General features: G+C 30.1%; 2 protein-coding genes across 2 annotated transcripts in view; one reads left to right on the top strand and one right to left on the bottom strand.

Moving 5' to 3' along the window:
• LOC145320048 (uncharacterized) overlaps positions 1-10885 on the bottom strand; it is a 53772-nt gene extending 42887 nt beyond the window's left edge. The window contains exon 1 of the mRNA XM_080162488.1: positions 10786-10885. Within this exon, the coding sequence (XP_080018614.1) occupies positions 10786-10812 (27 nt within the window). The 5' untranslated portion in view covers positions 10813-10885. The remainder of the gene's footprint in view (positions 1-10785) is intronic.
• Positions 1-22021, top strand: part of Hel25E (ATP-dependent RNA helicase 25E) — a 356959-nt gene that overhangs the window by 238063 nt on the left and 96875 nt on the right. The gene's annotated exons all lie outside the window — the stretch shown is intronic.

The following is a 22021-nucleotide window of genomic DNA, read 5'->3' as shown; positions in this document are numbered from 1 at the left end:
AGTAAACACATAGTATAAATATAATTTCAGAATATCAGCCCCTGTGTTATAAAACTAATTATTATGATCCCAACTTTAGTAAACACATAGTATAAATATAATTTCAGAATATAAGCCCCTGTGTTATAAAACTAATTATTATGGTCCCAACTATAGTAAACACATAGTATAAATATTATTTCAGAATATAAGCCCCTGTGTTATAAAACTAATTATTATGATCCCAACTATAGTAAACACATAGTATAAATATTATTTTAGAATATCAGCCCCTGTGTTATAAAACTATTATCATTTATGATCCCAACTATAGTAAACACATAGTATAAATATTATTTCAGAATATGAGCATCTGTGTTATAAAACTAATTATTATTTATGGTCCCAACTAAAGTTATCAACATAGAAAAATATGATTTCAGAATATAAGCCCCTGTGTTATAAAACTAATTATTATGGTACCAACTATAGTAAAAACACATAGTATAAATATAATTTTAGAATATCAGCCCCTGTGTTATAAAACTAATTATTATGATCCCAACTATAGTAAACACATGAAACATGATGTTTTACAATAAACTTTTGTTCATTCTAACACCCCATTATAGTCCCAACTATAGTAAACCTATAGTATAAATATACTTTTAGAATATAAGCCCCTGTGTTATAAAACTAATTATTATGATCCCAACTATAGTAAACCTATAGTATAAATATAATTTTAGAATATAAGCCCCTGTGTTATAAAACTAATTATTATAGTCCCAACTATAGTAAACCTATAGTATAAATATAATTTTAGAATATAAGCCCCTGTGTTATAAAACTAATTATTATGATCCCAACTATAGTAAACACATAGTATAAATATAATTTTAGAATATAAGCCCCTGTGTTATAAAACTAATTATTATGGTCCCAACTATAGTAAACACATAGTATAAATATTATTTCAGAATATCAGACCCTGTGTTATAAAACTAATTATTATGGTCCCAACTATAGTAAACACATAGTATAAATATAATTTCAGAATATCAGACCCTGTGTTATAAAACTAATTATTATGGTCCCAACTATAGTAAACACATAGTATAAATATTATTTCAGAATATCAGACCCTGTGTTATAAAACTAATTATTATGGCCCCAACTATAGTAAACACATAGTATAAATATAATTTCAGAATATCAGCCCCTGTGTTATAAAACTAATTATTATGGTCCCAACTATAGTAAACACATAGTATAAATATTATTTCAGAATATCACCTTGTGTTATGAAATTAATTATTATGATCCCAACTATAGTAAACAAATAGTATAAATATAATTTCAGAATATCAGCCCCTGTGTTATAAAACTAATTATTATGGTCCCAACTATAGTAAACACATAGTATAAATATAATTTCAGAATATCAGACCCTGTGTTATAAAACTAATTATTTTGGTCCAAACTATAGTAAACACATAGTATAAATATAATTTCAGAATATCAGACCCTGTGTTATAAAACTAATTATTATGGTCCCAACTATAGTGAGGAATGAGAAACTGTCCCAATTTTGTATAACTTTAGCGGAACAAGTTCCAATTACGTCATATTTTTCTTTCCCGAAAAAGAGAAGGGGGAAAGAAAAAAAAGGGAAGGGGGGAAGAAAAAAGAGATGGGAGAAAAGGGGGTTTTCCCCATCTCTTTTGAAGAGATTTTCTTCCCCCCCTCCCTTTTTCGGGAAAGAAAAATATGACGTAATTGGAACTTGTTCCGCTAAAGTTATACAAAATTGGGACAGTTTCTCATTCCTCAACTATAGTAAACACATAGTATAAATATTATTTCAGAATATCAGACCCTGTGTTATAAAACTAATTATTTGGCCCCCTACTAGCGTAAACACATTTACCTACAGTAATGTGTATATATTACTCAGAAGAAGGTTTGGGTGGGTCTTCACTTGCGCAATCACAAATACCACAATCCAAAAAGACACTTGCAAGGCATTATTTTGCAAACATTCTTAGAATCGCTTTTTTTCAAAAATAAAATATTTCGAAAATGTTGAAGTCGAAACATATTATTTTCATAAAAGCATTTATATTGTAAAATGGCGGAAGCCCCCTAGCCTCTAGTGCTTAGGTATTGAATGAAGAGGTACATGTCCATAAGCCTAAAATCACCCAAGGCCTACATTAATCTTCCCTAAAAAAAAAGAATTAACCCACTAAGTAATTTTAATTTCCTTTGCTCTAAGCCTTTGTAAGAATAGAAAAATAATTTTTATGTAATTTATCATCCATAATTAGAGCAGCCAATAATTAGATTTTAAATGTATGTATAAATTCATCAAAAAGGAAGATTTTTTAATTAAAAGTTCAGAATTCGAGTTTCGAATTACTGCTGTTTATGTTTAGGCGGAAATTATGGCACACCGAAAGTTTGCAGCTATTATATCTAAGAAATGGAAGAGATATTCAGCGATTTTGATCATTATAAATTTTTATTTAGAACTAATAATTCTATCAAATTTGCGTTCTTTAGGTCTATCCTCAAAAACGAGTGAAGCATTATTAAGGTTGGTTAAAAGCAAAAAGATTAATGTATGAAAAATCTTTTAATATATCGTCTTGTGTTAGTTTTAGGCTATTTTTGCCAATTCTCTCCTGAATGCAAGGTCTAAATTTAATTGCCTGTGCATCTAATACTCTAATTACAAAAAAAAATCTCCGAGATTGTATCCTCTAACCACCGCATAGGTAAACCTATCTTTGTAGATAGGTATACTTTAGTATTATATAAGTGTAAAACAAATTTTACATAAAAGGAATAATAATTTCCAAATATGTATAGAGTTTCAGGGATTGAGGAGACATTGGGCTGTTTATTACACAAGTCCCCAAGATTTTATGCTTTCTTATTCGTTGGCCTAACAACTTTTTGGGTTTTTATTGAATTTTGATTAGTTAATTCATTAGGTTGTTTATCCAAACGTTTCAATTACTGATTGTGATCTATAGAAAGGGTAATTTTGCAAATCATCATTGGAGATGTACATCAATTTATCGGCCATTCCCTTATGCTTTTATATCCCTGGTGTAGTTTAGTTATCTATGAGAAACTAACCTATATTAGGAAATTTATATAGTAAAGCAGATCAAATTATTTTTCTTCACTTAAATATACAGATTTTATATGAATAATAAAATCAAAATCTTTGAATTTTAAATGAGTATTTTATTTTGTTATGCTAGAAATAATGAACTTCTTAAAATAATCTTTAATATTTCTCATTTTATCTTATACGTATGAATTCAAGTAAGGGAGGAAACATTGGGTTGTTTATTACACTTTATAAATTTGGGGACTTTAATTGAATTTTGATCGGTTAGTTCATTAAGTAGAGTAACGTTTTAACCACTAATTGTAATCTACAGAGGGGTAATTTTGTGTATCATTATTGGGGATGTATATCTATTTATTGATCATTATCTTATCCCTTTAGATCCCTGTATGATTCCAGTTTTAGCGGAGGATAGCAGATATTTCATGGCCTAAAATCCAAACATAAATAAATATACTAAAATCCTAAATACTATAATTTAGCTGGACTTTGTTAATCTATACAAATTTCATGATAATTAAGAAAATGAAATAAATGTCATCCTCCTGACTGTTATAGAAACTAGAAATTGAAGTAGTTAAATTGCTTGTTAATATTTCCATATGAACTATAAACCATCCTAACTTCTTAAAGGGACACTATGCGATTTAAATAATGTGCGTCTGTCTGTCTGTCTGTCTAGCCGTCCATAGCTTAACAAAAATGGACTGATTGAAAGTTCTTTTTTCCGGGAAAGCTTCAAGTTGGTAGAAGGAGGAAATCACCCTAAGAAAAATAATCTATTTCCAAGAACATTATAATTCAGCCAACAGTAAAAAAAACAATGTAATATTTGAATGAAGTTTAAATGGCCTGTAAATTTCTTTATTTTTAATACAAAAACATTAATATGCTAAATAAACTAATTTCATCAACAAAGTTAAACTTGTTGAAAACCTTTTTTATTAAGTTTAAATAAAGAATTTGTTTAACATAATCTTTAAACACAATTGAAAATCTAACATCTTTAGAAATGTATACAGTTAATTTAGCAAATTGAGCAAAAATATGTAAATCATAATTTTTCTGTAGTTGCCGAGATTCCTTTTAAGTATGTATACTTGAAATATTTGTACAACAGGAAATCCACTGAAACAATGGTAATTATTTCCATAGGTAGCGTAGCTAACAAATCCTTATAAATTTTAAGTGTTTTACGATATAAATGATATAGGTTATACGTGGATATATTGACAAAGGAAAATTTGTCGTCAATTTAGTTTGCTAATTTGTATGTTGTTCATGAAAATCTTGTGCAACACCCAAGTAATTATAAATCGATTACTGTATAACTGTTCTTAGAAGTTTCCAGTTTTAAAACCCGTTTTCTAATTTTTTGTCTTTATATTTAGTGATTTTCATCAAATCCTGACTGGATTGTAGAACAAAGCTGATTTCAAACTTTTTAACAATGATTTTATTATTTTTGACACTTAAGGGGTATTTATGTTCAGCATAATTGTGTGTGTATTTCTATCAATCGTCCATTAAATTATCGTTTTTTTTAACTATTGTTTTCTTACCAATGTTACGCTACTTATGGATATAACTGTTCTTGTTTATGATTCAAGAAGGAAATGATTCTGATAGGATTAAAAACATATTGAAAGAAATGAATAAATTCATTTCCAATGAAAAAATATAGATTGATATAGGTTACTAACTTTCAGGAGAAGAAAAATAACAAGGATGACCATAAAGTAAAGTTTCGCAAATAAATGTAATGCTTAATAAAGCCTGGTTTGTCGTACAACTATTTTCATTCGTCCTTTAAAGAAAATCACTTAAGCATCCTGCCTTATTTTTATACAACCAGCAGCCGAGAATATAATGATTGTCAACAATAAGAAATGACGACAGAAGGCCTAGAATCGAACTGCAGCCACAAGACAGTCAAGGGTGTTTCTTACACAACATCCTCAAAACTGCAGCTGCAGCTGAGCCCTCATATAATTTATTTGTATAATTAAATGCCAAAGTTTGAAGAAAAAACGAAAAAAGAGCAAAGAGAATTTTCACTGTAAAAATATAAAAAAGACTGCTTTAAAGGTAAACAGACGTATATTTCTTATATATAAATTGTAACATGTATTTTGAGGTAGCTACGCTGATGTATAAAAAGACGTATGATGTGCGTGCTAATCGAATTGGCACAGAACAATGCGAATTACAAATATACACTGCAAAAACAAAGTAGGCTAAACATAGATTAATTGAAATAGATTTTTAAAAAGTTTTACAGTTATATACCCACGCCCTTTCATTCGTCTGCTCAAAATTTTGCTTACTTTTACAAACATATTGTGCAAACTTGTCAACCAATTATTTGAATCTACAGGAGGGATAATACTATTTTCATTAACATCAGAGGAAATTGTAATATTAATTTATCGTTCATTGTCTTATCCATTGAGATTCATGGTCCACAAAGTTTTAAAAAGATGTTATCTCATTTGTTTGATTAAACACTTTAAAATCTTGATTGGTTGGTCCAAAATAACAGTTTTTTTAGGAACGATTTCTTTTTTTTTGGGGGGGGGGGGTATTGTATGACCCTCCTATAAATTTATAACTCTGCCCAGGACCTCTGATAAGGTACACAGTGTAAAGGAAAAACAAATCTGTTCAGCGGAAGCAAGATCATACGGTACAGACAGACAGATAGACCCGCACAAACACACAGACAGAATGACATCCTGATGCTTTTAAATAAGGATTACCTTTATTTACATTAGTTTTAGGCTATGTTATTTTTTATCAAAGTTAACAGTTGTTTATGTGAATCATAGAATCAATGATACTCAAAGTAACATTTATCATTTCAAGCACACCTCTTCTCAATAAGTTCCTAGATTTTTGGTAACAGTGTTTGTGTCTGTCTGTCCACCTATCTGTCTGTCAGAAATGCCTCTATTTAATAAATTAATGTAATAATACATACAGTATTTAAAATGCCATAACTTTCGATTTTATTAATAAGTTTTTAATTTATTTAATTGGCAAATCAACTTTTAAAACTGGTTTGCAGAAAGCTTTTGTCTAAAGTATACAAATTAAAGATTCCATACAGTTTTGTTTTTCAGCAATGGCTGTTATTCTATAATGATTGATCTTAGTCTGTAGCTGAGCAATCCTTATAATAAAGTAAAAGGATCTCTTTCTGTGTGTGTGTGTACTGATTGATCTCACTTACCACTGAACCCGTAGGGTTCTGCTTTACAGTGAAGCTTTCCATAGGTCTTTGGAAGGTTTATAACTATTTTAGGGGTGGGTACCAACACCCACCTATGAGAAAACAACTCCCCCCCTCCACCTAAAATTCCCCTAGAGGCATTTAGGGGGCGTATCCGCTGGTATTATATAAAGCATGCAGAGGATATGTCAAAATTGGGTTTAAATTTTTTATAAAGGGGGGGGGGGGGGGGGGGTTAATGCAACCATCTCGTAATCAGTGAGCAAATGGCACTTAGAATTCGAATTTCCATCTGAAATTTTGCATGAGTAATCCTTGGTAGGTCTATTTTCCCTAAATCGAACAAAAAGTTGGAAAAGTAACGGCTAACAGCTTGTGGCTCAGCTGTTTTGTCATTTTTTTGATATCTATATTGCAAATTAGTCACGAAACCTCTCTCAACATAATACTCTTTTCTACTCCAAAACGCTATCAAACGGTTCTACACGGTAGCTGTTGGTGCTAGAAGTTTTAAAAATGGTTATTGCTATCATTTAACATGAATTAAACCAAAAATATGTTTTAAAAAGTTGATTCCTACGTAATTGATGATGGATTTACTCTGAAAATAGGCTAAAAACGGCTGAACGGCTGAGCCGCTAGCCGTTACTTTTCCAACTTTTTGTTCGATTTAGGGAAAATATACCTTCCAAGGATTACTCATGCAAAAGTTCAGATCGAAATTCGAATTCTAAGTGTCATTTGCTCACTGATTACGAGATGGTTGCATTAAACCCCCCCCCCCCCTCTTAATCTATTATTAGCTACAGCGAGGTGTGATGATATAAATCATTTGAATTAGGTTTTTTACATGTTTAATTGCCATTAATAACAGAGCAAACTTTTTCAAATAACAACATGGCTATTTTCTCAAATGTAACAAAAAATACTACAGCCAATATTTTACCTGGGGATATTACGTCTATCTGTACTTCAAAAACATTATTTTCTTGGCTGCTATTAAAGATAAATTGCTTTGTTGTAATGTAAAGTTTTCAATAGCCTTTTCGTATCTAAAACTTACTTTATCCGTTCTTTCTTACAATTCGCAAGAGGTAATTGTTTCGAACACACACACACACATATTATTTATTAAATGAAGTTGCTGCGCTACTTATAGCCGGACATAATGAATCTTGTTTGTCTTATTGTGAAAACATCAAAACAATAAAGATTATAAGGTTACTTCTTATTAGTTGATATTTTATTAGGTGTGGCATTACTTCTGCAATATAAATCATATTGGTGAATTAATAGAATCAAAAAATTGTATTGTAGCACAAAATGTTCCTTCCCTTTTCATTTAATACTTGGAGCTCTGTATTCAAAGCCTAAGAAATAAAATAGCATAAAACCACACTGGACCTATATGAAGCTTACCATAAAAAAGAGAACCTTATCGGTTCAATGAATGCTTAGATCTTAAGCTTTAGATAAAAAAAACATTTCTTGATTACCATTAATACAATTAAACACACCCTTTGATGCCTTTTTTGCGACAAATAAGTACTTGAAGTTATGTAAAATGCGAAATTTATGACACACCATTTAACTGATGGATGTTTTATTAATTCATTTCTTTACACGAAATAACAATTAATTAAAGTTAGGGCGTGGTATTCTCAAGGGAATAAAAATACAATGCAAAATCGAAGATCTTTAGGAATGGGACAATTTATATATAATTCAGAGCGGGTCGATTTGAAAGCTTTTTGGGATTTTAACATTAGTATGTACATTAACAAGGGTTATTGGACCAATATGAAACCCTGTGAAACTTGAAAGGTTTTTTTTAATCCAAAAACAACGGGCGCATGGGGGGTATAAAATGTGCCCGCCCCCTTATAAAACCCAAAATTGAAACAAGCACAGGCATGTTGCATATCAAAATGACCGCATTGAAATGCTGATTACGAATCTGAAAACCGTTTCGAATAATTTTGATTCAGTCTAAAATGATTTTCAAATAACCTACCAAAATAAACAGTTTTGACTAAATCAGCTGTTTTAGGTACTTAATGTGATCTTATTCGAACTAGAAGCAATATTTATAAAAATAGTTTTAAGATTCGTAATCAGCATTTCTATGCGGTCATTTGATATGCAACATGCCTGTGTTTGAAGGAATCTTAATTTTTGATTTTATAAGGGGGACGGCACATTTTATACCCCCCGCGCGCCTGTTGTTTTTAGATTATAAAACCCCTTTCAAATTTCACAGGGTTTTATTGGGAAGTAACCCTTGCCAATGTCTACAAATGTGAAATTCCAAAATCGACCTACCATAATATATGTATATTATATATAAGATATGTAGATTGATTTGCCTCAAAATTATGATAAACAAAATTGTTCCTAGGTTTATACTCCTTTACTTTTTAAAACCCAATCAAGATTCAATAGTACCTCACACAGTTTTTAGCAATTCTAACAGAAAATTTAAGTAGTAAAAAGTAAAAATGTCTATTTAGGATAAATGAAAAAAAATAAATTAAAAAGAAGTCTACTAAATACTTTATACTCTTTCTTTTAATTTCCGTTGGATATGTATTAGATAGATTTACAACAACAAAAAATATAAGTTAAGAAAATACAGAAATATTTTTAATAGGTTGGTAGATTTATTAATTCTCACAAAGGATGTTTGTCTATCTGTCTGCTACGTGTCTTTTTATTTATGTGTTTTTACCGAATGATCAATGTGGTTCTTCTTCAGCCACTAGGGGCTAATAAAACTGGTTTTAATCTTATATTATAGTTTGGCTTCGAAACTGATTAATATCCACTGGATTAAACCGGTTCTCAGCCATACTAAAAAATTATGTAAAACATCGACTTAAACTTAAATAATTAACGCTTTTAGAGTATAGTTTTGGTTCATAAAAATTTTATCTAGCAAAATGACCTAAATGATGATTTTAGATTAAATGATCAAAATCTTTTTTTCTATGATGAGCTTTTTAAGATTAATGGTTTTATTCTCTTTTCAACTAAAATATGTCTAGAACAAGGATAATTATCATCAAAAGAAGCTGAGCAATAACATTATAACATTAAATTCATTGAGTATCATACAGTAGAAATAAATAAGAATAAAAAAGCATAAATATAATATTGTAATATAATACCTATTGTGAATAAATCACTGAATATGACATTAAATCTTAGTCTTAAAATAAATAAATACATTTAAGTTGCTTAAAATGCTTAATTATCTATAACGTTTTGACAGACGGATAGACTTAAATACCATAGTAAAAGAGTAACTACGCTACTAAAAATGTGTTATATGAACATTAATAATGTAGGAGATTTGTATGCGAGGCTTTTATACACTTAAAGTAATGTGTCGCCAAACGCTTCTTATCCCTAACACAAAGATGAACGATGCCTATTTTTGCTTTTAGCGAAGGATTTCGCAAATCGCTTAACGAAGTTATACTCCTTTACAGTGAAACTTCTTGTAGGTCCAGGGAAGGTGTTAAACTATTCTAAGTAGTCCTAGGTCGTAACCGCTATTCATTATATTCTATAGTAATCTAATAGTTATTTCTCGTATCGTATTATAAACGTCTTTCCGCGGATATAGAATGTACAATTATAAGATTAAATCTAGTTTTTTTAGCCCCGTGGTGCCGAAGGCACCGGCTAAAAAAACTAGTTTTAATCTTATGATTGTACATTTCTATATTCGTAGAAAACTGGATATAATACGATGCTAGACATAGTTTTTTCGTATTCACGAGAACCGGTTCCTATCCACCGGATTCAAATGAATACGAGAAAAGATTTTACGTTTCATGGATGTAATCATTCTTAATAAAATAGTCACATGAAAAGGATTTTATTTGAACTATATTAAATCATTTCTATTGTATTTTATTCACAAATACTTCAAACAGATATTGATTTATTTTCATTTTTAAATTATTTGAATTTCTACGTAAATAATTATAATCTGGAATGGAATTTTTTTAAACACGCATATTCCCGAAAAGCAGATTAATATTGGTATAATACAGTAAACAAACTAACAAGTATGACAACATCCAAAAAACGAAAGACAAACGAACTTAATATGTCAGATATTGATTGTGTATATGTTTCGCAAAAAATTAATGTACCTAGTTGTTCTAGGAATCATAGTTTCAAAAATCAGATAAATAATGTAAAAATTATTGACAAAAAAGGTAAAAATCAGCATGAACGGAGGAAGTTTCTGGTAACGAATATTTTTTTGTCACGCTTTTTAAATACTACCTAAATGTTACAGGAATCATCGTGCAAGTTTGAAATCGATAGGACAATGCCTAAATTTATGATATTATTACGGACAGGACCAACCTTAATTTTAAAAAACTCCGCTATAAGAAATGTAAAAAGTACTTACCACAACCAAAAGCTTAAGGGCTGCCATTCTTGATAATTTTAAAATTCAACTTCTACCAATACAAGAAATCAAATTTTAACACATTATTATAATACTTTCTGAAATAAATACATTGTTACATAAAAGTGGCAGGATGTTTGTCTGTCTTTTCCTATATTCCTATTCATAACAAAGGTGAAAAGATTTTAAAATCTACCAAATCCAATCAGGGATGAGGGATAGGAAACCTGGCCATAAATTAGGTCTCGGCCTGGTTTTGAAAGGGATCATGCAACTTTTACCATTTGCCTAATTTAATGACCTTACTGGCGGACGGCTCATATTGGCTACCGCTCTAAACCAATAGTGTTCTGTGATTTGGGCTTGTTTTGTATCAACCAATCACCAATTGGCGGAAATTTTAGAAGCAGACAATTCTAGAAAAAATAATGATTTCATCTGCTACGAAAAAATAAATATAAATGGTGTTAGATCACATTAGTTTAATTATTAAATCTGCTTAGAGTTAAACATTAAAAAAGGGCCATATAGAAAAAACAAAAATAACGGGATTATTTTTTTGGAAAGAAGGTAGCTACGAATTTTCATTTGGTAGTTTATAAATTAGATGTTGTATTTTTAATTTTAAAAATTTAGTACGGAATTGATACAACACCTTAACCCTAATTTTTTTACAATACAACACAGTACAGATATATCATTACATTATAGTATCCAAAGAACTTGATAGAATGTTACCCAAGTGCATATTTATTTATTTATTTTGAATTTTAATTAGCAATGAAATTTTCAAATAAAATTTTTACTCATTAATAAAAATGCAAATAATACAAACTAAAATCTGTCTGAGGGAAACCCAACGATAGCTTTCTGACAGTTCAAATTACCAAAGTAAAAGATAAAAAAATTTTGGGAGAGAAAAAACTTCATTTTAACAAAAGCCATTAATATATAGGTTTATAAAAAGTTATGTTTTTTACTTTAAACTAGCTACCTGAATTTGATTCTATACTTTATCTACACACACACACACAGCTTTTTCATTAGCCACATTAACCACTGCGTCATCCCAAAACTGGTTTATTAGGCCTAGGCTTGAAATAGGCCTGAAATAATATTTTCCTACGTTTCCCATCCCTTATCCCTGAATCCAATCTGAATTTTAGGTTTCTAACTTTACATAATTACAGCAAATCTCGAAGAAGGCAAGGTCTTAGTATAAATTGTTATTATATGAAATAAAATGTCTAAGAAATCGTTGAATTAAAGATTATTGAGGTCTTTTCAGGAAGAGAAGGGGACATTGGACACAAAAATATACTGGTACACAAAGTTTTAAAAGCATGTACTCTTTTTCGTTGGCTTAAAGCTTTCGGGTACTTTCATTCAAACCTGATTGGTTGGTACATATTAGCAAAACTTTCTATCAATATTTTCAATCAATGGAAAAAAAATTAGGTTATCATCATTTTGTGTGTACTTCCATTTATCGTCCACTGTCTTATCCCTTAAGATTCCTGGACATTTCATATGACAGCCAAACTAACATCAAAATAACATCTTTCTATTTTACTTTGTACCCTCTTCAGTAGACTATAAAAGTTGGAAAGATTTTTAATCAATATAATAGATTTGAAATCTGCATAAAATTTTAAGGATTTTTTATAAAATTCGTTTTTTATATAATTCTTTATTTAAAGGCGCAAATACGATTTAAGTTAATAAATTTTGACCAATAGGATAGCTGGATTGGAAACTACCTACGCTCTAATTGGTTGAATGATGTACGTCACTTAAGCTTCTCCAATCAGAGCGCAGATAGTTTTCAATCCACCAATCACAGATCTTAAAATTATTTAACTTAATTTGTATTTGCGCCTTTAAATAAAGAATTATATAAAAAACGAATTTTATAAAAAAATCCTTAAAATTTTATGCAGATTTCAAATCTATTATATTGATTAAAAATCTTTCCAACTTTTATAGTCTACTCTTCAGGTAGGAGGGTGTGGAGGGATTGGACAATAGACGACAGATAAAACCTAATGTGAAAGGAAGAAAATAGTGTATACTAACTAAAGTGACAATTTGAAACAAAATTTAAATAAACATTAGTGTTGTAACGTCAGGTTTAACAGCTAAGGTTAGTCGCATATTAACACCTCACAGACAACCAATAATTTTATTTCACAACCATTGTTTAGAAGTTCTAACTGTGCATGGTAATAGATTATTAGCTTTTTTAAATGGCTAACCATTCTCCACAAATATTAAGTAAAGATACCATTTTGATGATATAGTCTTAAATTTCCGAAAATATCTAAAGTATTGGTAAAAAGAAATATGGAAGGTTTATTTTGATAAAAAGACTTATAATTGGTTCAATTTGGCAGCAAAATGAACCAATTAAAAATGGAGGTTGAAACGTATGATCACTCAACTGAAATAACCAACTAATTAAAATTAACTAAAGTCCCCAAAGTTGTTAAGCCAACGAATAAGAAAACGTTATTTAAAACTTTTGGGACTACTGCAATAAACAGCCCATTGTCCCCTCTCTCTCTCTCTCTAGGGTTGAATGTATAGGCCAAATTATGGTAAAAGGAAACTGCTCTTAGGATTATTGAATGAAAAGATGTGAGTTAGGACATCCAAAGTCAATTAAATCATATAGTCACAGTAATATTATTTTGTGTACAAGCCTGCTACTTAGCTGTGATTCTAGTGCAATTAGTAAAGTTTAGAAACTATATAAAAAAATATATTTTAACAGTATGCAAATAATTCCGCACAAAAATATATAAAAGCAAGGTGTCAATATGTTAAAGATTATCATAAAAAGCTACCATTTTAGCCGACATCCTTATTATACATCAAAATAAATCAATGTCCAATTTTAGAAATTAATGATGAAACAAATTGGAATTTAAAGAATTTTAAATTTGCCGCTGAAGTAAACCAATCACATAATAATATACCCGCGTATCATTGAATGTCTTTCAACAAGAAGACACATAATTGGTTTATTTCAGCGGCAAATCACCGATATGGTTCTCCTTTACAAAGAAGCTTCTTATATGTCCAGGGAAGGTTTTTACTGATTTTGGAGAGAGTATATCATTATACACCCTCACAATAAAAAATTACCCTTCCCCCCAAAAAAATCTTATTAAAACTCAAATTGAAATTTGGGTCGACCTTTACTTTACCACCTTAAGTAACCCTAAAGGCTTCTAGGGGCGTAGCCGCCAGTATTCCGATTCCTTATATGCTCTTCTAATTTTGGTGGTAAAATCAGATTGCACTGTTGAAAGTTTTGTGTAAATGATAGCACATTAGACCTAAGAGTTTAACCTCTTTTGATCCTTGTCAACAATTCTTACAATACAAAGTATTATCACACAAAAATCAAGCATGCGAATTTTCGTAATAACACAGTTTTATCTTTCCTGTAATATAAAGTAGTAATTTTTTTTCTAAAACTAAAGACTCGTAAATTTCGGGTCTGAAATGGTTGTTCTTTTCAAGGAAGCTTTATAGATGTCTTGTATGGTTTTAATCTATTTTCACTTTCCCCCAAATCCTCTAGAGGCAAGGATTGAAGCAACTGGTATAATATAAACTAAAAGGATAACTGTCTGTCTTTCCATCTGGATAAAGCTTAAGATCTCTGTGACCACTGGATCGATTGGTCTCTGCTTTTGATGTAATATACTTATACATACTGTATATAATAATGTTTTATGCTATTTCATGATATCTTTTAAAATAAAAAGCAGTCTCAAAAGTCCATTTTGTAAGGAGTAGGACAAACATGTATCAAATACAAATTGATTTTTTTAATCATAATTTTAAGTGTATTGGTATATAGGAAAATAATTAATAATCTATTCAATATATGAACAGCAGGTTGCTCATTAGTATCTCTAAAACTTTTCTTCAAGAATAATGCATGTAAGTACTTAAAGTAACGTGATAACAAAAGTAAGTTAGAAGCAGCTTTTAGTGCCTATAAAAAATGACACTATACAATACAAATGACCAATGATAGGCCAGTATATATTTTACCACATTGGTCAATTGCAATGTCTACTGACCTATCATTGGTCATTTGTATTGTAAGACGTCATTTTTTAATGGCACTATAAGCTGCTTCGTAAGTTATCAATTGTATATTAATGATTAAGATAAATGTTATTAAGAAATGGTTTGAAGTGATCTTGTCATCCTTGTAAATCTTTTATACATATTTTTTTATCGGTAATAGAATTATTTTTCCAGTATGTAACTCTAATTTATGTAACACGTATAAAGGTAAAATCCTTTATTCAGACAGAAAAACAACCTAACAAATCCTACCCCCCCCCCCCCTCCAGATAATATTAAATATGACCCATAAGAAAGGCCATATTCTTAAGAGCCTATGGATTAGACAATGGACAATGAAAACTGTTAACCCTTTTGTAGATTGAAATTATTGGCGGAAAAGTTTGGACACCGATAAATTATCTAAACCCAAGCAGGACATAATAAAAGTCCCCAACATTGTAAAGGTTTTATAAATACGTTATTTAATAGGAAGGGGGTAGTGATAGTTCAAGTGCAAAATATATCATCATTGTAAGTTATAAAACTGGGGAAATAAGAAATAATTAAATTACCACAAAGAGCTCAAAACTTTTATAAAGTAACATATTCAAGAGAACAAAACCGAAAACGTTCTTATGTATGACTTTAAATAGAGTAGTAAGGAAGGACATAAGAATATAAGATATTTAGAATAAATAAAATCACGAAACCTTCATAAAAAAAATATTTTTTGCCTAACCCATTTGGCAGACGATAACCCAATCGCGTTACTGAATTTCGGATAGCCGAAGTATGTTATAGAAAAGCTTTGCTACTAAATAATATAGTTCCCTGTCTTTTCATCTATATTACACACACACAACATATTTGAATAAAAAGGATATAAATTTATATTTGATTTGAATTTATACGAAAATGCACTTCAAATAAGGATGATAATATCCACAAAAGCGAATCTTTAAAAGCCTGCATAAACCGAAATTCGATATTGAATTATTATAAAGTTGTATTGCTTTTAAATTTTGGCAAGAATAAAGAAGAATAGTTATTTATCGCATCGTATTATACTTATTAACTTCAATTATTTATATGATTTTCATTATATTATTTGTATAAAATGTCTGTAATGCGATGCTATACATTTTTCAGTATGGCTGAGATTCGGTTCTAATTCATTGGATAAACATCGGTTTCGAAGCAAAACTTAAATATTTTTAATGATATAACATATATATAATTCAAACAAAAATACAGAAAACGAAAACTTTTAAGATCTAATTTTTAGGAGACATGAATAAGAACATTGTGGCTAGAATCAAGTTTTGATTGTCAGTTAATCACAACCCCCTACCCAATTTTAACCTTTCCTTTGTGGATAACCCTGTATGCTATAGGCGCTGTCGCTTGTATAAGATAAACCTATGGGGAGAATAGTTTTGTTTTATCTATTCTATCTTTCAATTCTCATGAGCTTATTATTTGATATTACAAACTTTTACTCATATTATGCAATTGGGGATACAACACCCCCCTCCCCCATCCTTTATTTTTTTGTGTCCAAAATATTTTATCTTTAACTCTAACCTACAGTAAGGGTAATCTTGTTTATCTTTGGTGGGGATGTATTTCAATTTATCGCCCAACGCCTTATTTATTAAGATCCCTGATTGTAGTTTGATGAAGTTGGGGTAACTTGCTCCCGTTTATTTGAAATAAGATTTGACCAAAGTTTTTTTCTAAAATGTTTACAAAAAACAGCCAAAGTTTACAAAAAGTAGTTTTCAAAAAAAATTTTCAAAAAGACTGCGCCCCTACCCTATGAAAAATACCCATACATATGTTTATATGCTGGGTTAGTCTAAATTCAATAAAATCAACCTCTAACTCGTAGATTTTTTCCTGTTTATTTTGTGGATTTTTCATCATTATCCCATAAAATGGTCAATAGTAGGCTGACAAAAACTTTTTATTTTACTAAATAGCTCCAATATTAGGGGATTAATAAGCGTTTAAAAAAAACAGTTTATTGAAATAGATAACATAATTGATGCCGTCGTTTGCAAGAACTTCAATGACAGACAAAAAAAAACTGGTGCTATCACACAAAGTATTCTCTTGAGCACTGATAATTCAACCCATACCTTAGCCCAACAAGTTATTTTTCTTTAAATTGGAAAAAAAGGAGGTTGTAGTTTAATATTTGGTTGTTTATTTCTTTAGGACAGTTAGGTTATATTTTATATTAGGGTACCGCAGGTATAGGCTAGCAGAGGTTTAGCCATAGGGAAAAGTATGTTGTGAGATGGGTGCTCAACAGGCTACTTGAAAAGCCCTTATTAGTAGCGAAGCAACTCTATAATTCGAAATTTCCGTCCGTCCGTCCGTCTGTCCGTCTGTCCGTCTGTCTGAGACAAAGTGGGGGAAACGTGATTTTCTCGGCTCCTATTAAAGATAGACAGCTGAAATTTTTAGTGAAGATTCCCATGACATATGCGCATCTAATCTATACATTGTTTTGTCAATCTGTATGTTAATTGGGGTGCTAGATCGATTCCTAGATTTTTTTGTTTTTATAATTTTCTCGACTCCTTTTCAAGACAGACAACTGAAATTATTAATTAAGTCAACATTCTACACATTTTATAAAGCTTTTTTAAAGATATGATAATTGGTTGGGGTGCTAGATCGATTCCTAGTTTTTCAATTTTTTATGATTTTTTTCGACTCCTGTTCAAGATAAACAGCTGGAATTTTTAGGGATTAAATAAGTCAACATTATACATATTTTCACGAAGTTTATTAAAGACTTGCTATTGGTTGGGGTGCTAGATTGATTCCTAAATTTCACGGTTTTCTTCTTAGCTTAATGCTTCAAAAGATATTATATATTTTTAAAAGGTTTCGTGATTTATTTCATTTATGTCTTTTAACATACTCAAAAGATTATTTTTCCTGATGTCTATCAATAAATTTTGAGCTTATGGATGTTGTCATCCTTGTTCACCACCTTACTACTTTGTATGATAATAATAGGAGGAATAGAAAAGTAGCGGCTTTCCAATAACTCATGTACGTCCGTACAAACTATAGCTATTTTTGATTATTTATAGAGTTGTATGATCAAAATACATTTATTCCATACAAGAGAAGTAAAAGTATTTTATTTCCTTATGAAATTTACAACTTTAACATAAAATTTCTCATTTTTCCTTCAAATCGACAAATTTGTATTGGTAACGGAACTACCTTACAACTAGAAATTTTTTGAAAGTGCAAGAACATTGGAACAAAAATGACTCAAACCACCCCAAGAATAAAATAATTAAAAATAATCAAAATCTTTTCCGTAACCTTTATGAACCTTATAAAATATTGTCTTAAACTTACTTTGTCCGTATGTCCATCCAGGATTTGTTTTGTGCTTCACTATTCATGGATGTTATCATCCCTGTTTAATTTGAAATCCTTGAAAGTTATTATCAAATTGAATTCCAAATAATTTTCTAATTTTCTTCATTTCAGTTTCAAATTAAATTGGATCAAATAAAACAAGGACTACGCTTAATATAGACGTCCAAGGAAGGAGGTTAAGAGGGTGTTTAAATACAACCTCCATCCCCTAAACCACAAAACCCCTCATTTTACCAATCTCAAAATTTTTAAAATACAATATATTACCACCTTCAAACATTTTAATTCTCTCATTTTACCACTCTTAAAATAAAAAGCTTGGACGTCCCTGAAGCTTACAAAATAATTGAGAAAGAAAGTGATAAAGATAAATAGATAGGAAAATTTTAAGGAGAGAGAGAGAAAGGTAAAGATAGACTAGACAGTGACAGAAATAAATATATTAATAGCGTAAAGCAAGGCAGTGTTATAGCGAGGGAAACTTTTCCATTACATACAGTAGGACATGAAGACAGACACACTTGTAGAGTAGCTTCGCTACTTATAAAATTACTTAATATATTAAAATTGTGTAACAAACGGAATTACAATTTTATAAGGTAAATAAATTTGAAATTGTAATTGTAATTATATTGAGTAATGTTATTTTAGGAAAAAATAATCAAAAAAAATAAGATCGTAGAAACTAAATTAATAAAGTCTGTTTTTAATCAATAAATTTGGATCATGGAAAGAAAACGAAGTAACGGGTTTCAGCAGCTTTTCTCCTAGTTCTAACACTAAACTGCGGGGCAATTATTAACATTTACCTAACCTATCAAAAGCTACAGAAAATACGACGAAGCCCGCTACTTCGTTTTCTTTTCATGATCAATAAATTTTAATGAAATTAGATATTAGAGATATAAATGAAAGTTAAAAATAAAATAATTATGAAAAAGTTGCGCTAATACAAATTGTCGTGAAAAAAAGATTAAAAAGTTTACAAAGGAATATTTCTTAGGAAAATATAAATTGCAGAATTTAAAAAAATCCACGGATAAAGTCATAGTAAAATTTACTGTTAATCTGTTTCATTTTATCTCACAAAGTGTTAGACTAATTACACATTCTTCTATTTAAGGAAAGTTTAAACGCTTGCATTTTTTAAGGGGGGGAGAGAGAGTTGATTTAAAATTTACAGGTAATTATCAGAGTTTGCTAACTAAGTATTCATGTCGACTTTTGGCATTTCAATTATAAACAAAATAGAGCTCTACTGATCAAGTCATTATTACAGTCCTATGTTGATATAATAACAGCAAAATAGTGTTACAGAAAATAAGGATTCGTTTAGTATAGCAAAGAACTAGAAGACTATGAATAAAAACCTTTGGATTACATATATCCAGTAGTCTGAGAATGTACATTGTACGTAAGTTTTAAAGTACAAATGCAATTTGTGAAGTATTTGTGAAACTAAAGAAAACCAATATTTAAAGAACATATACTAGACAAAATAAGACCTTGAATTTGCCTGTCATTCAATTTATCCAAGAAAGTTATACATATTTCTAAGCCAAAGCATTCCCCTCTAAAATGTGAGTGTTTATGTCACGCGCCTGATATTAAATGTATTGCTTTATCTCTGTAATATAATTGTGTGGGTATTGCTATGGTTATTGGTTGGAATTATTGAGAATTTCTTTTCATCTAAACAATTACAGAAAAAGATCAAACGTATATTATTTTTTTTTTTTTAAAGAATTGTTAAAGCAAACAAGGATGACAACATCTATAAAAGCGAAGCTCTGAAATGGAAGAACAAACGAACATTAACACTTGTAGAGTGTCAGAACTGAAAAAGCAGAATATTAATGCATAAGTCTGGACAAAATTTTAAGTAAATTTGTTGCAAAATTGCTTAATACATGATACTGTTTAAAGACATACTGAAATTTTTTAGGTCTTGATTATAAAGATGCTTCACTTATAACATTTTACCTTTTTGTAATAGGAATCAGTATACCAAAAATCAGATGAAGCGTATAATTTAATTTTCACATAAAAAATTAGTTGTCAATAAGTAAAAAATCAGCATGTGTTAAATGGACGTACGGATTTTCTGGTAACGATTATAGAGTTGCTGCGCTAACCGTAACGGAAGGACGGACGGATCGAGCCTAATTATAGAAACACTTCGCTTTTAAAAAACTCTTTAGTTTCACATATCCAAACGTCTACATAAGATAGGTGACTAAATTATTTTTGGTGTTTCCCTTGACAAGTAAGCATAATCAGACATTTAGGTTTAAAGGAGATATGGAGGGTTTGGGAGGGTATTTCTTGGCTGCCATTTGAGATAGGGCTTGATAATTCCTATGAAAATGTGAAATGGCATTTTTATATGACAAATTTGACTTTCTTGTTTGCTATTTGATATGCGTCTGAAATCATATGCTGGTTTTTATTAGTGTTATTTTTTGACCACTTTAAAATAAGATCCTATACAAAACTATTCTAAAAAGCTGATTTCCATTGGTACAGCTTTTATGTGTATTTAAAGTAACATCTACAAATGACCAAAAAGAAAACCAATGACTTTAGAATTGACAAGAATTAAATCTTACCTACTTTGCTACGCTTCAAAATATCAAATTAAAAAATTAAAAACCTTTATTAAAATCTTTCAAAAATGTTTTAACTATTGCGTTAATATGAAATATTTTGTATTATTTGTTAAAAAAATTAAGGAATTTCTATAAATCCTAAAAACATTTTCTTATGAAAAAAATATTGTTGGAACTGTAATAATCTTAAACCCATAAACCCCAATATAAAACTGAGAATTAATATGAGTATGTTCAATGGGCTTTCTAAAATCCCCCCCCCCCCCCTCCCCACACACACACACACACACCCAAGTCACACCAAAAAAGGCATCGCGGCTTGCTAAGAGATGATTCCCCTATTAAGAATCCCCGTGCGATGGTTGTTGCCTTTATTTATTGGCTTATAAACCAACCAAAATATTTTCAAATAAACAGCAAATTAAGAAACTAAAAAGATGTTTGAATTCTTTTATTAATTACCACCAATCACAGAAGTAGATATTTCTAATTCCACTAAAGAATGTTAGGTTACAAATACAATTATTGACTGTAAGAATATTTTTTTGAATAACTAATTTAATTTTTTTAAAGTCTACTATTTTATGAAAACACCGATAACATTGATTTGAAACCCATCTTCCCGTCTCTCTTAGCATAGGTGTAGACGAACTTCTCATTTGACATCTCATGAATCGAAAAGAATCTCAATTTATCGTCCATTGTCCTATATTTAGTCGTCTTGTAATAAATGTGAAAGGGGGTTTAGACGCGACGACCCATAAGTCCCCCATACTATGATATTAAATGCAAAGCTTTTCTATAATTAGGGTCGGTCCGTCCGTACGTCCGTAACGGATAGCCTTTTTCGGTAATTTAGGCATAATAGAATTGTCCTATCCATTTCAAACTTTGCATTGTCATTCCTGTAGTAGTTAGGTACTATTTAGAAAGCGTAGCAACTCTATAATTATTACCAAAATGTCCGTACGTCTATTTTAACCATGTTGATTTTTTTACTGTTTTAACAACAAATTTTGATGTAATCTAATAATCCGATTGATCTGATTTCTAAAAGCGAAGCTTTTCTATAATTAGGGTCGGTCCGTCCGTACGTCCGTCCGTACGTCCGTAACGGATAGCTTTTT

The sequence above is a fragment of the Acartia tonsa genome, chromosome 5 (genome assembly GCF_053477335.1).
Source record: "Acartia tonsa isolate MP-2025a chromosome 5, ASM5347733v1, whole genome shotgun sequence".
Lineage (NCBI taxonomy): Eukaryota > Metazoa > Arthropoda > Copepoda > Calanoida > Acartiidae > Acartia > Acartia tonsa.
The sequence above is the reverse complement of the archived record's forward strand: the minus strand, read 5'-3'. Positions and strand labels throughout refer to the sequence as shown.